The following is a 16598-nucleotide window of genomic DNA, read 5'->3' on the forward strand; positions in this document are numbered from 1 at the left end:
CAGCAAAGAAGAATCTCTTACAAGAACAACCAACAGAGAGCCAAAAAATAAAAATAAAAAATAAAAAATTTTGACATAACAAACCGATCACAAGTGGAACTTACTTTCTTAAAAATGATAGTAAACAAAGATCATTCTCAATATATTAATCCATAAAGAAAACCAACACCCCTAGTATCTCTAGCAACACATTATGTGTTTCTTGATAGAGTTCTAAACAAACGCAGAGGCAACCTCTCAGAAAACCTTTAAATCCCATCAACACCAAATCCTATTACAGGCATGGAGAGAGGGGTCTTTTTTTGGTTGTTCTCTATTTTCTTTTGCTCTTTTCCATTTTTCCTCTCTTCATACACTTACGTTAATGCATATTCATACAATGACTATAACATTCCTGCAGTCTTTGCGTTTGGAGATTCAACCCTTGACACCGGCAACAACAACAACCAAAAGAATATATTTAAAGCCAATCATTTTCCATATGGGCGTGATTTCCTTGGTCATTTGCCTACGGGCCGATGTTCAAATGGGAAAATCCTCCCTGATTTTGTGGTTTCCCTTTTGGGGCTTAAGGATCTCCTACCAGCTTACTTAGATCCTAACGTGACTGATATAGACCTTCTCACTGGTGTTAGCTTTGCATCATCTGGTTCTGGCTTGGATATCGACATGGATCCTATATATAATGTAACACACATGTCAAGCCAATTAGACTACTTCCAAGAATGCCTAGAACGCATCCGAAAACTAGTTGGTGAAAATAATATTGTTGAGAATTCTTTGATCATCATCAGCATTGGATCCGTCGATATGTTGTCTAGCTACTACGATCTACGTGTTAGGAGACTTAAGTATTCAGTCTCTAGTTACCATGATCTCCTCCTTGGAAACCTTAAACCAATCATCCAAGTAATATACATCTCAATAACATCAAATTCATATGTAGCTTGTGTTTGGTATGCATTCTTGGAATATATTCTAGATAATACTTTTATGTTGGTTTTATTTGCAGCGTCTTTATCAAATAGGAGCAAGAAAGATTGTGATATCTGGTCTCCCTGCACTTGGTTGTTTACCATTTCAAAAGACACTCTCCACCATTCTATTGGATCCAGGAATGTCGAACAACAGTTGTGTGGATCAACAGAACAATGATTCTCAAGCCTACAATATAAAGCTGCAAGGCCTTATCAAAGAGTGGCAAGCTTCACTTCCCAATGCTAAAATTGCTTATGCAAATGTTTATGATCCCTTGATGAACATGATTCTCAACCCTAATCATTATGGTAAAGTTATACTATCCAAATTTTTTTTTTTATTTTTTAAAATTTTTTTTTTTTACGGAAAAAAATCTCTATGTGGGGGAGTGTGTCGAAGAGATGGGTGAAATGACCGACTACCCTCATAATGTTAATGTAGGCTCTCGCTCCTCAAGTTGGGATCAAGTAGAGGACTACGCTCTCCTGATACCCCTCCATTACATGTTTAGGAGAAGTGTTTACTTTTGATCTATCTTATTAGTCCTTAGAAGTGGATCCCCTCTTAAATATGCAATTGAAAAGTGTGAAGAGAGCACCGTCCTCACCGTCCTCTACCCATGTGGGTAGAGGATCTGGACTCAAACTCTCCCAAGAACTAATGATTGTTTCGATTGATTTGTAATGATGATTGTTGTATGATAGGTATTGAAGAAGTGAATAGAGGATGTTGTGGCACTGGGTGGATAGAAATGGGTTTTACTTGCAACTCTAGAACACCACTCTGCTCAGACGTTTCAAAGTATCTATTTTGGGATGCCATACACCCTACACAAGCTGCTTACCAGATTATTGCAAGTGCTCTCAATGAAACTGTGCTTCCACAACTTATCAGTTAGACTTATCCAATGGACATGATTTATTAAGAATCAAAGAGAGACAATAAATTGTTTTTTGCTAGTTGTGGGAAATCTTGAAGGAAAAGATGATTTTCATTGCTAAATGAATTTTGTGATGGCACAACTCCAACCATCGGATGTTAAACGAATGGTTTATATTGTCCATGTCTAAGATTTAATATATATAATCAGTTCTATACTCTTTTACATATTAGTATGTTCTCCTATGTATGCCTATACACCTTCTTCATAACCTTGAATCTTTGAATGTTTAAATTTGTTGTCGGACATAGTGCAGAGCTAGGATTTAACATCAGAGGGGGTTGAACAATGGTGAATTGTACGCTTTGATTTCTACGAATTTATCAGATACCCTAAAAGCTAATTATTGACTCTTTATTCATTGTATTTACCGTTAAAAATATTCTCCAATTAGAGGTGGGGGGGGGGACAAGTGCTAGTATTTCACACATGGAAAGAGGACCAAACGGGTCCATCTAGGGAAATTTTGAAAAATTGGGGTAGCTAGGTGGGCTAAGTGCTGGTTTTTTACACATGAAAAGAGATAAGAGGTGCTAGATTCCTGGTCAGACATATTTTGCTTAGACTGAAACTTGACATGTGAATAGAAACTATAAATGTAATATATTTATAAATTAATTTCATCACCGCTTGACCTGCCATTTGAAAACAAAGGGCAAAGCTATTGCATGAGTTTGGGAAAAATCATAAAGTACATAACCTTTGCCCCTACATCAATGAGAGTTTGCTTCCCAATTTTGAACTCATGAACACTAGATCAAGATGGAGCAAACTGTGTGTTCAACTCAGTCATAGAGTTGGACCAATATGTACATATCTAAATAATGGGATAAATTGATGGTTAAGATTTAGACGGTGTCTAACTTTCCTTTTACATTTATTGAGAGGAGTGGCGATAGAATGAGTCCGGATTAGCTACCCGTCGGGGTAGCACTTTGTGCTCCCCGACGACTTTACCACCATAAATACAGGGGGACCCAGGGGTTGGGTGATGAGAGGTTTTTTTTTTATTTTTTACCGGTGGGTCCCACCGAATTTGTGGTGGTAAACTTGTCGGGGAGCATAGAGTGCTCCCTATCAGGGGTGATGATCCGGATTCGAATAGAATATCCCACCTCAAGCCAATAAGAGCACAAAAAAAGACATCCATAGGTTACATTAGGAGCTACACAAAAGAGAAGACAAACCCAAAGAATGCACATAATGTTGGTACTATGGCTATCACCTTTCAATAAGTTGGCAGATAACTCAAAGTCTCAAAAGATCATTTATGGATACACTGTTGATGGTTTTGAGCCAAGTTTACAACACAAGATCTAAAATTGTGAATGAACATACGAATTTAAGTACAAATAACAATTTTTTTTATTTACATCATCCCTGTTTATGCTTTTTTAAATTTACATTTTTCAACCCATTCTCCCGCACTGTTGAGGCCAAGATTGAACAGCTAATTTGATTCCTCATCCCAGCCCGATTGGGTTGCCATTGCCATCTCATAGCTATGAATTTTGATTGTCAAAGGCAAAATATAGTTTTTGGAGAATTAAGGGAGAGGATGAAACAACGGAGAATCAAATAATTGTGTTTTGATCATCTCATATATAAAAAGGGGTAGCTTTAGAATTAAAATAACTCAAATAGTAACTTAATGGAAAGTGTCAACGAAAAGGACTAATGTGTGCCAATGCCTTTGAAACTTAAAATGGGTGTCAGTGCATTAAGGTTTCTATTTAGGGGGTATTGGGGGCAATTTGCTCAATTACATAAACATGATTTAAACAATTTTTTTTTTCATTTAGTTTTGGCAAACATTTGACAGAATTTGGTGACGGAGTATATTATTGTGCAATTATAAGATTTTTTTTTGGGGGGGGGGGGGGGGTCAATGCCAATGTGGCATAGTTTTAGAGTGTCTATGCTATTCAACAATTATGTTAGTGTGCCTTTGAAAATTTTCCTACAAAATAACATTTCTTCTTCACTCCCCTCTCTTCCCTTCTCCCCACAAAGTTTTATTCAAAACAGTGGGACATTGAAGAAGATTGAGGTGCAGAAATTGGTATGCTACTTTAGGCAATAGTTTTATTTTTTAATGTGTAGGTCATCGGGTAGTATTCAATCTAAGATATTTGTGGAAAAGTAACAAATTCTCTAACGTCTTCTTTCTCTTACAAACAAAAAGTTAGTTAATTCAAAAGTTATCCTTTACTATGGGTGAGAAAGAAAAAAAATATCCCCCAAAAATATTTGAATAGAAAACTTGCCTGTCATATTATGTGTGATTTGAAACTAAAAAATACCATTTATTATTGTAGAATTAATAATCAATATACTCAACAAACATTCCACAAATAAGGAACCCTTATAAAGAACAAAGGAGAGCCATAAAAGAAAATTTTAATATAATAAACCAATCACAAATGGAACTTGTTTTATTCTAAGTGATAGTTGTCAAAAAAAAAAAAAAAAAACTTAATATTTTAACCCAAAATGTAACCAATTGGCAACACAAAATGTATGACTTGGTAGAGTTCTAAACAAACATAGAACCCAACCACTCAAAACACTTTAAATCCCCCCACCTCCAAATCCTATTACAATCATGGAGAGAGGGGCTTTCTTCTGGTTGTTCTCTATTTTCTTTTGCTCACTTTCATTTTTTCTCTCTTCATGGACCTATGGTAATGCATATCTATACAACGACTATAATATTGCTGCAGTCTTTGCATTTGGAGATTCAACCCTTGACACCGGCAACAACAACGATCAAAACACGCTATTTAAAGGCAATCATCTTCCATATGGGCGCGATTTCCCCGGTCATTTGTCTACAGGCCGTTTTTCTAATGGGAAAATCCTCCCTGATTTTGTGGTTTCACTTTTGGGGCTTAAAGATCTCCTACCGGCTTACTTAGATCCTAATGTGACTGATACAGACCTTCTCACTGGTGTTAGCTTTGCATCATCTGGTTCTGGCTTGGATATTGAAATGAATCCTGTGTATAATGTAACAAACATGTCAACCCAATTAGACTATTTCCAGGAATGCCTAGAACGCATCCGAAAATTAGCTGGTGAAAATAATATTGTTGGGAATTCATTAATCATCATCAGCATTGGATCCGTCGATATGTTGTCTAGCTACTACGATCTACGTGTTAGGAGACTTAAGTATTCAGTCTCTAATTACCATGATCTCCTCCTTGGAAACCTTGAACCAATCATCCAAGTAATATACATCTCAATAACATTAAATTCATATGTAGCTTGTGTTTGATATGCATTCTTGGAATATATTCTAGATAATACTTTTATGTTGGTTTTATTTGCAGCGTCTTTATCAAATAGGAGCAAGAAAGATTGTGATATCTGGTCTCTCTGTGCTTGGTTGTTTACCATTTCAGAAGACACTCTCCACCATTCTATTGGATCCAGGAATGTCGAACAACAGTTGTGTAGATCAGCAAAACTATGATTCTCAGGCCTACAATATAAAGCTGCAAGACCTTATCAAAGAGTGGCAAGCTTCACTTCCTAATGCTAAAGTTGCTTATGCAAATATTTATGATCCGTTGATGAACATAATTCTCAACCCTAATCAATATGGTAAATGTTATACTGTTCAATTTTTTTTTTTTTTTTTTTTTTTTTTTTTTTTTAGGGAAAAAAGTTCTATGGGGAGGAGTGTATTGAAGACATAAAGGAGTGAAATGACCATCCTACCCTTATGATGTCAATGCAGGTTCTCACTTTGGGTCTAGATTAAGGATTGTGCTCTCTTCACATCTCTTTACCACAAATTTAGTAAGAGGCCTACCTTTGAATACTAACAAGATGAACTTGAAATGGGTTACATCTTTATTTATTTATTTTTGTTCATTTTAGACCAGTCACAAGGGCTGGGCCTACAAACATAGGGATGAGAGGGGGAGTGGGTAGGTGTGGAGTGACCAAGTTCGAACCTAAGCCCTCCTTGAACTTACTACCTCTACTTGTGGGCTCCCTCTTAACTATATTGATGAAAAAATATGGGAGAGCATAATCCTCTACCCTCATGGATATGGTTACCAATTCACTCTTGCTTTTTCAAGAACTAATGATTGTTTTGATCTGATTAGTAATCATTACTGTTGGATTCAGGTATGGAGGTAGTGAATAGAGGATGTTGTGGAAATGGGTGGATAGAGCTGGGTTTTTTATGCAACTCTGGAACATCACTCGCTCCAGATGCTACTAAGTATCTTTTTTGGGATGCCGTACACCCTACACAAGCTGCTTACCAGATTATTGCAAGTGCTCTCAATGAAACTGTACTTCCACAACTCATCGGTTAAGACTTATCTAATTGACATGATTTATTAGGAATCAAGGAGAGATAAATAAATTGTTCTTTGTAAATTGTGGGAAATCTTGAAGGAACGATGATTTTCATAGCTAAATGAATTTTGTAATGACATAACTCCAAGCATCGAATGTGAAACGATGGTTTAGATTGTCCACATGTAAGATTCAATATGTAAAATCAGCTATATAGTCTTTTACATGTTATTACACTTTATTATGTATGTCTATAACCTTTTTCCTAACCTTGAATCTTTGAATAATTAAATTTCTTGTCAGACACACCAGGATTTAACATCGGAAGGGGCCGAATAGTGGTGAAAAGTTATCCTATGAACCTCAATCTCAATAAAAAAATTAAAAAAAATCGAATTGAGATGCAATGCTTGACTTTAAAGAAAAATTTTATATTTCTAATAGGGAAATTTTCAGCGCCACCCCTTGTGTTACGCCCATAAAATTAATACCACACCTATATTAGCCAATTTATTAATTAGACTCCCTATGAGTAAAACGTATCAAAGACATCCTCTGCCGTTAGGAAATCATAGTTAAATGCTAATGTAAACAAGTTAAATATTTCAAAATGACAAGAATAATTTTGAACAAGAGGGAAAAAAAAACCCTCCTATGACTCTTTTTTTCGTTTTCCTTTACTATTTATGATTTTTTCTTCTTCTCTTAATCATAAATCTTCACAAAATTTGATAATATTTTTAAATTAAAATTTAGTGATAACTGATAATATTGAAAATGGATAAGTAAAAAGAAATTGAGATTAACAGTATCACTACTACTAGCCTAAACGGTCCCTTGAGCCCTGAGTGGCCGAGTCACTGAGTCGAAGACCAATTCGGGTTTGGGCTCAGTGTTAAACCCTTCCCTTTGGCCGGGCAGTGGTTGTGACTGAAGCGATTGCGAAGTGGTACCTTGAATTGAACTTCATCATTTCCAATCGATTGCAGCGGCGACAGAGTGACCATCTCCGGTTAGCCAGCGACAAGGGAGAGGGAGAGGGAGATTAACTAGAAGAATATGTTAAGGAGGCGACTATCTTCCTTACTGGCATCAGCCTCAATCCACCATTGTTCGAATTACAACAGATCAAGCTTCATCACTAAAACAATCTCATCACCTTCTCCGTTTTCATCGATACAGTTGAGCAGCCACCCTATCCCTAAACCCACCAATTTGTTCTTCCCTAATGGAATTAGGGCTTATAGTCTCCTTAGTTTGAATGATCTGAGAGATAACCCTGGAGCAAGGAAGCAGAAAAAGAGAAAAGGTCGTGGTATTGGTTCTGGTCTTGGGAAGACTGCAGGGAGGGGTCATAAAGGGCAAAAGGCGAGAGGGACTATGAAATTCGGATTTGAAGGTGGGCAGACTCCTCTTCGCCGCCGATTGCCCAAAAGAGGGTTTAAGAATCCTTTTAGCCTCACATTTCAGGTACGCCTTGCACTTGATAAATTTGTTGCATTGTTCTATTTTCTAACATATTTGATCTCTATTGCTTTAATAAATTTGTTAGTTTTCAACTGAAAACTGTTTCTTTGAATGGAGGTTGAACTTGAATAGCTTGACCTGATATTTAAAATTGGAAATGCAGATAATGTGCTAAAGTGAGAGTTTGAATGAGTACCATTGCAAGTTAAAGCACAAATTGGAATCCATTTAAGAAATGGAAAATCACCTTTAATGTGCCAAATGGAAGGATTTTGTGTCTTGTTAGAGTTGGATTCATGGTCATAGATCTGTTGAGTGTTAGTTAAGTTGGTCAAAATTTTAGGAAGCCAAAGACTTGTCCAAAAACAAATCAGAAAGGCCAATTTAAGTGATCTTTGCTATTCGCCTTTCTGATAATAAAAACAACTCGAATCATCCTTAAAAATTTGAAGACATTTTTCTTCCCAAAGTGAAACAATAGAGTTTTTGCAGTGGTAGATCTCAAATTCTCTGACCTCTAAAGCTAATCTTTTCCTTTTCCACTTGGCCATCAAGTTGGATTTTTTCCCCTTTTAAGAGATGGGGCTACAAGAGAGGGTTGAGTCTCATGGAATGTTTCTAGCTCTGTCCTCCTAAACCAGCTTATCCATATAACAGCTTATGAAGTTTTGAGAAGTATATCCTGCCTTTTTGAAGCAGATAACAACTATTGGCTAAGTGGTGATCCTTGCAGATTGTTGATTCTGAATATGCTATTAAGCAAGACAATCCATGTAAAGAAAGTGTCCTTTATGATGAAACATTAGAGTCTTGTCTTTTCCCTTGAAGTAAGAACTTGATTTGGCTCTAGTGCATCTGTCCATTGTTAAGGTTCATCTTCTTCTGCAATCTTTATCTGGTCGACTGGCCTTAGTTCATTGTATATAAGAGGTTCCGTGGTGAAGCAATGTCCCCTTGGGAACCCAATGTTCTGCCTTTGAAGCATTCTGTCATAATTTAAGTGAATTCCAACCAATGCGACTATGTTAGTACCATTTTAATGCACATGATGGGGTGCTCAGGAGGGGGTAAATTAAATTGGAATTTTCTTCTTCCATGGGCTTCTTGAAGCTTCTGTATTGACCACTACCAATCCTGAGCTCCAATCTTTGGTTCATGTCTTCTTTCTTCTAGGGGGTGTCAAATCCCAACTCGAGCTATGTGGACAATGTCCTTATCGAATTGAATGCTTACTATTTCGTCTTCAGATGGAATTATCGTAGAACCTGTGAAAGTTGAAACCAACCAAATCAATAGAATGGCCCAACCAAACCAGAGGCCAAACTAAAGTATGCCTTATTGCTTTAGCTCCTGCTTGACCTGTTTCTTTACTAAAACGTATTCAGCCTAACTGAACCCTGTGATTGCCATGTGAGATCCACAATTGCATTTATGCCGTTTCCGCATCACTTAGTCTGAATTATGACCAGTGGTCAATAATTGGATTTTTTTTTTCTGCAGTACACTTCATTAGACAAAAAGGGAATGTTTGTGTTTCTATTTTATTGCTTGTGGTAGCTCAGTTGTTTAATTTCTCTTATATATGTTGGCAGCCAGTAGGTTTGGGTAAGATTGCAAAACTTATAAATGCTGGCAAGATTGACTCATCAGAGTTGATCACGATGAAGACTCTAAAGGTAATGTTATAAACTTATAATAAAACTTTCTTTCTCTTGCATAGTTTTAATGTTTTATTTTTCCTTGCATGTATTAATTATTTTTACTTTGTTCATGGGATTCAAACTAATTAGCACACTACTACAGGACACTCATGCAATCGGGAAACAGATACAAGATGGTGTGCGGTTGATGGGACGTGGTGCAGAGCAGATCAAGTGGCCAATTCATCTTGAGGTAAACTTTGTTTGCTAGCTTCCTTCTGTTTTTGGACCCTTTTGATTCTTCTCTTGACCTATTATAGTGCAGTTCAGGGCTTTAAATAGATTCCAGGAACAAGAACTGCACTTATTCTGGTATTTATGTAGAATCAACCCGACAGATTGGTGACAAATAATTTGGAAGATCAAAAAAAATTTAGCAATCTGAACAGTGAACCAGAAACAGGGTTGCCACCTGGTTTGGAATCAAGAGAAATAAGAAGTATGAAATAGAACAGTAGTAGAAGAGAATAGTTATGGATAAAGTCATAAAACCTGATAAGAGTACATTAGGATAACAAGAAGAAATAAGATAGGGGTACCACTCTCATAGGCACAGAGCCCAACAGTTTTCAAAACTTTTTGAGAAACTTCAATGAATGGAAAATAAGAACATTACGGTGAATTGTAGGAAACACATGGCTGAATCTATAAAATAATTACCCAGAGCTTGCTTTTAGTGCACTACAGTGTCACCTACACTTTGTTGGCATCCAAGCTTGCATCCAGGCCTCCATTGGTGATAGATATATATTGTAACTATTAGTTCTTGTGGTTGGAAAAGACACAAGATTGAGTCTTATTTTATGGAAGAGTCACCACCACTTGATCTGCATCTCTGGTGAGTTGCCTTTCTTCAATGATCCCATACTTCCCTCAAATAACATGGACAAAATTAGTAATTATCAGAATCCGATGTCAAAGAACTGTTGAGGTAGAACAAAAGCTGTGTGTTCAAACTTTGTTGGCCAATTTCTATTTGCTTTTCTTCAGAAGAATTTCTCAACAGATGGTTCTTCAAATATGATGAGATCTTCAATTGAACTGCCCTTTGTCTCTTCTTCCACTAGAAGTTCTACCATTGGAATATATTGTTGCTTCTCTATGATTGGCTAAGAATCATTGTTATAGGTACTGAGCTTACTTAAGCTTCATCTCACTGTCACCTTCTCCTCTGTTCCTGAAGCTGAATTTGTCTCTTTTGATTCCCTTAGGGATTCTCCACTGCTCAATCCAGACAAGTAAACGTCAAAACCGGACCTATAGTCAAGGGAAAACAGCTCACACCCATTAATTAATGAATCCAACTATATCGGAGAAATAGCAACCTCTCTTCTTTGAGAGTCTGGTGTGCTACTTCATATTCTGGACCTCCAATCACATCTGAAGCTGGAGATTTGCTGGGAACTGTCAAATAAAAAATTAAAGAAAGAAAAACAGAAAAAACATTTGTAGATGTTTACTCCCTTCTTCAGATTTCTGCTGTACTTGCTTATTAGGCCTCTTAGCAGTTGCAGCTGTTAAAGTTTCAATCCAGGTTCAGTACAGGGCAATTTACTCCACCCTTCCCATGGTAATGAAACCTCGACTTACTGCTACTATTTTTTTCTCGTAATTTGAAAGCCTTAGTGTCAGCCATCTTAACTTTTCAAGGTGATATACATCTACTGCTCCAGATTTATAATTATGGCCGACAGTGTCCATGGATGATGCCTTTCAAATATATGGGAGTAAAATTGCACAACACCTTCATATAAGGTAATATGGGTATCAAGTTATATTTAGGGATTACATAATCACGTAACTGCTATTGGGTAATGGGTGGCATATGTTTGTAATGATCTTTCAACATACAGGGGATGTTTATTAAATTGCTGAAATTCAAGGGTGATAAAGTAATTATTTTGCAAATTGAGGATGTAACACATTATTTTCTTGAATAAATATGTTCTCCAATTATATCCTATCTGCTTGAGTTAGCAAATAGCTCTTTTGAATTCTTTTTCAAATTTCCACTCTTCCTCTGAAACTTTGATAAGTTACAGATTTACCTCTTGTTGAATATTGGCATTTGGATGGGCCCATTGCAAACCCAACAGGAAAGTTTGACCTCGGGTTTGCACCAAAAGTTTGGATTCGATTGAAAATAAATGCACATGGTTAGTTGACAACATGTACTACATTGATGTACTATATATGCCCATAAAATTTGGCAACCAAGATAAAATATCTTGATGTTGAAATTGTTTCAACTACGTTGGCCTTGGGGACCAACTCACTTTTTTATGATAACAATTGTTTACAAAATACATACTAGGAGTCTTGCTTGAAGTAGGGTGACTGAAAGAGATTCCAGCTTGCTAAAGTTTATACAGTATTTGTATGATTGCTCTCCTCTTAATCCAAATGCTTGTGCAATTAAAATCAATTGAATTAGGAAGATTGAAAATGTAACCAAAATATATGATGGCACAGGTGTCAAGGGTGACTGTTAGGGCAAAGGCTGCAGTAGAAGCTGCAGGTGGAACTGTAAGGAAAGTTTATTATAACAAGTTGGGTTTCCGTGCACTACTTAAGCCTGAATGGTTTGAAAAGAAGGGTCGTTTACTTCCAAAAGCAGCTAGGCCTCCACCAAAGCAGCGGGATAAGGTTGACAGCATCGGTCGCCTACCTGCCCCAACCAAGCCAATTCCATTTCTGCCAGAAGAGAAAGTGTCAACTGAGACTCCTGCTGCTGCATAAATTCCAGCGTGGGTATTGTCATTCAGTACCTGGTCAATATTTCTTTGCTTGGTTGAGGATACTAATCCATTGAGAAATTATTGCAGGACAGATTTTGTTATTTATAAGATGATTTGAACTCTTTTTATTACCTTGATTACCATTCCTTGTACCAGAAAAAGAACATATGAAGCCGTAAACGTCTCAATTTGCAGCCAAATATATGTTGAGCATGGATCCTTCATGGACCTTACGGTTCCCTTATCCCACTATACCTGGGGTAGGAAAAATTATGTTGTGCGAATCTTGGCATCAAATGGTGTGTTTGGAGGTTTTTTTTCTAGCTTGTGGTGGGAATTTGGAGGGGAAACGAAATCTGGAATGGAGAATCCTAATTCTAGTGTGAGAAGCATCTTTGAACATGCTGTGTAGTTTTCCTTCAAATTTGTTTTCCTCCATTTGATCAGTATGTTTTTTGGGTGAGATGTCTGTGACTTCAGTCTTTTACACTTGATGTAAATTTCAATTTCCTTTTTAGAAATAATATATCAAGCACAAAATCCTAACCAATTTAGAGATGGTGGAATGGTATGCATAAAGATTGGTCACTCTTTCTCTAGCTTTGAATTGATCACTCATCCTCAAATTGGATATGAGCTTATGGAATTCTGGTATGTTTCTTTATTTAATCAGATAATGCTGACTGCTATCACTTTTAACTCGCATTCTGATGTTCATATTATTAGTTTTAAAATATGTATTCTAGGCAAGTGTTTCCTGTATACTCGATTTGGAACTCTTTCCTGCATGTATACTTCTTTGTAGCTTCTATGGTTCCCCACGGCCATCATTTTTTCTTGTTTTTCCTTCCTTATCCAGGTTATATGGATTCAGGATCTGTTTCTGGTGTTTTTATTCCAAGTCAGGGATTACTTGTGTTGATTCCGATTCCTTGAACCTGATTCTAATCTCTTCTACTCCTCTAACATAATGTCTGAGATTGATTCAAAATGAACCTTCATATGAAAATTAAATGGTAGGACGGAGAAAATCAGAACATACAACAGCAACAGTTGAATACATGAAAGGTCAAGTCAAGGCCTGATATTAAATCCCTCCTTCACCTTCCCTTCTCAAGCAAGTATTCCTCTCTCAAGGGAACAAAAAAAGGAGAAGTTTATGAGGTATAGGTCTTTGTTTACTGGTCTCATCCTTCAAAATTGGTAATTGTTTTTGCCAAAACCTCAAAAATGGTCTCATGAAATGGTTCATCAAGTCAACTGATGTGGCATATTAGGATTGATGATCAAAGAGCCATTATACCTTCTTTGTTATAACTTTGTTTCCCAATTGAGGGAGATTCAAGAAAATGCAGAATTTTGTAGGCAATATTGGAGTTGGGATCTCCTATCCATCGGTGTAGAAGATTGTGCTCCCTTTTATGTCTTTCAACTAACATTTAGAAAAAAAGGTACCCATGAGCATTGATAAACCATTTCATGAAATTTATAAAGTGGAACATAAATGTTGAGAGATGAGTTCTCCTTGTCTCACACATTTTTTTTACAGATGGTATTTTTCTCATCTATGCATTGATAAAACCATTTCATGAAATTTATAAAGTGGAACATAAATGTTGAGAGATGAGTTCTCCCTGTCTCACATATTTTTTGCATATGGTATTTTATTCTTCTATCTAGCTGAAACAGATGATATCCTAGCTCTCAAGGTGGCAATTAAATTGTTCTTTGATATGACTGGTTAGGAAATTAACTTGCAAAAATGCAGTCAAGCAATTGTTGCTGTCATTAATGGGAATAAGAAAAAAAATGAAGAATGAAACTGTTTATTTTAGGACAAACTTATTCCATGGAAGATCCAAAACAAGGAACCTTCAGTTCATTCTAAATAGAATGACAACTAAATTGGAAAGCTTCTTATTTTTTTTTTGTAGGAAGGGAAGTTTTGATTAAATTGGTCCTCCAACCGCAATATATTTATTTTCCCCAAAAACTTTTGCTCCCAAATCGATTCCTTGAGCTAAAGATTTTGGTTGGGAAATCCAACAAAAAAAAAGTAGCAGCTAATGTTGATTTCTTGGGATCGATGTTGTAGACCAAAAGAAGAGGGAGGTCATGGGTTTAAAAAAAAGGCGAACATCAATGATGCATTACTACTCAAGGAAGGGTGGAGAATGCTCACTAAAGATGAATCACTTTGGGTACAAGTCCTAAAAGCAAGATATTTTCCTAAGTCTTCACCTTTTGACGCAAAGATAAAGAAAAAGAAAGGATCGTGGATGTAGAACAACATTTGCAACCTGCTCCCTACTGTACAACGAAGGGTGCTCAAAAAAGTAGGCAGTGGCAGAATTCCTTTTGGTTTGACCCTTGGGTACCTGCTACTATAAACCACCTAGTGGAGGCCCCATAGGATGGTCCTTAACCTACTAGTTCAACCGTGGAACAAGTAATCCACTCTACACAGTTCAAAAACAAGTAGTGCTCAAATCACCTCTCTTTCCCTCCTCAAACATCCTTCTCCACCTCTAAGGATATTTAGATATCTATAGTCTCTTCTAATAGGGTCTTATCAACAAAATATGCAAGAAAGGCTCTCTCAAAGTTGACATATTCTCCACCCCTCTGGGTAACAGGAGCTTTTGGAAACTCCCAATCCATCATAAATTTAAAGCCTTCTTTTGGCGACTTCTCAATGCAAAGCTTCCCCTTACCTCACTTTATCCATCAAGATGGTGCAAACCATGTGGCAATGGAGATGAAACATATTGTTACATCTTTTTCTCATGTGACTGAACCAAACAAATATGGGTCGTTGGACATCTGGGTCTTAGAATAGAAGACATGACAGCTACTTCAAATTCCATCCTAAATCTATGTGTTTCTATGACAAGAATTGACGAACAGATCACTCATCAAGGAGATGGATAATGACAATCTTTATCATCAGTTGCTATTTCGTGTGGAAGGAAACAAATTCAACCATCTTCACTCAACAATTGCCAAATCCAGGGACAGTCTTACATTCCATCTCATATTGGGTGGTGGAATTAAAAATTTCACCTCTAGTACATACCAATAATCAAGAAACACAAAACATATAGTTTGACAATGCCAATTTATGCATATGTGATAACATCAAATCCACACATTTGTCAATCCTTTTATGTGCAGGAGTACATAACTCAAAGCTAGAAAGAGCAACATGGAGTGTGGAGGTAATTTGGAATGGGAAAGTATAGTACCTTAATAAAGGCGCTCTCAACAAAGGGACAAGATCACAGACTATTTTCTATGGACTATAGCAATGAGTCACCTTCACTTCTCAAGCAGGAGTTCAATTAAATGAAATCTGGTGCGATGATGAAAACATAACCCAACTCTTCCCTCACATGCGGAATCCAAATTGGCCTATTAATCTTATCCCCATTTTGCTTACTTAAAGGACTGTATTAAAACCAATACTATCATGTTTTAATCTCCTACCCTAGAAAAAACATTTAGATGGCTAGCTACTATGGTAAACACTAATTGCAATATGAATGGTTTATGTAACCGTATCTCCTAACATTTTTTTAATGTTTTTTTCACTATAAAAAAAAATTGTGACAAAAGTTCAATCCTTTATCCATTATGGTAGAAGATTCTAACTCAAATTCAATACTTACAGAGCCCATCACATGTAGTGTAATTTGTAGATTACTAAGCAAATATCATATCTGTCAATTATTGCAACCGGACAAGTTTTAATGTAAATCTGATTTTCACCCAATAAAAGGAAGGAAAAAAAAAAAAAAAAGAGGAAAATAAAGACGAACAAGAAAATGTAACTCTGGATGAAAATTTCCCCACTTAACAAAAAATATTTAGAAATAAAAATGAAAAGCATGTTGTAATATTAGTCCCACATCGACTGATGTGGGAATATGTGGAGAGGAAGAGGCTATAAAAGAATGCCTCTTCCTTCTTCTTTAATCATCCCAAATATCTTCTCTCTTGGATATTTATTTATTTATAGTGGAGTTTTCTCTCTTGCCCATATATTATTGTGTCTTTCTTTTCTCTTAGTTGTTATTATTGTGTTCTTCTTTTCTCTTATTTGCTGATTGTTCTATTCGGTGGGTTCTTCATAACCCGACAGTGGTATCGAGCGAGGTTTTTCCAAGTATGCTCTGTGGTTCAAGCATAGTCCGAGCTTCCACATCAGAAAAGGAAAATTCCTTGGGGGGTTTGTTTGTTTGGTTTAGGGTGTGAATATCTACTTATAGTATGCTCTGTGATTGCCACTTAGGTGGATCCTTCACATCAGAAAAATAAGTAAGATATTGTTTTTCATCTTACGGAGGTGCTGCAGAAGTCACAATTTCACGTGGTTTCTTTTCGGGTATCCTAGAAAGGTGTATTGGGTGATTAAGTGCATGTCTAGGAAAATTTTGTCTAAGGAGTCTGGTTTTT

At 36.5% G+C, this 16598-nt stretch overlaps 2 protein-coding genes and 1 pseudogene across 2 annotated transcripts; all 3 read left to right on the forward strand.

Annotated features, from left to right (window-relative positions):
• The first annotated feature begins 282 nt into the window (after nucleotides 1-282).
• Nucleotides 283-1876, forward strand: LOC149012741 (GDSL esterase/lipase At2g40250-like). The gene is made up of 3 exons (XM_089159146.1): nucleotides 283-909; nucleotides 1013-1286; nucleotides 1683-1876. The coding sequence occupies exons 1-3, from the start codon at nucleotides 283-285 to the stop codon at nucleotides 1874-1876; spliced, it is 1095 nt and encodes a 364-aa protein (XP_089015272.1).
• A 2647-nt stretch (nucleotides 1877-4523) lies between these two features.
• LOC149012742 (GDSL esterase/lipase At2g40250 pseudogene) lies at nucleotides 4524-6255 on the forward strand (annotated as a pseudogene).
• Nucleotides 6256-7076: 821 nt separating this feature from the next.
• LOC149012743 (Ribosomal protein L18e/L15 superfamily protein) lies at nucleotides 7077-12422 on the forward strand. The gene is made up of 4 exons (XM_089159671.1): nucleotides 7077-7708; nucleotides 9298-9381; nucleotides 9509-9598; nucleotides 11878-12422. Exons 1-4 carry the CDS (start codon nucleotides 7298-7300, stop codon nucleotides 12142-12144), a joined length of 852 nt encoding a protein of 283 aa, XP_089015797.1. The 5' UTR covers nucleotides 7077-7297; the 3' UTR covers nucleotides 12145-12422.
• The last annotated feature ends 4176 nt before the right edge of the window (nucleotides 12423-16598 follow it).

This window comes from Hakea prostrata, chromosome 6 (genome assembly GCF_041222555.1).
Source record: "Hakea prostrata isolate BN-2017 chromosome 6, UWA_Hpros_2, whole genome shotgun sequence".
NCBI classification, from domain to species: domain Eukaryota; kingdom Viridiplantae; phylum Streptophyta; class Magnoliopsida; order Proteales; family Proteaceae; genus Hakea; species Hakea prostrata.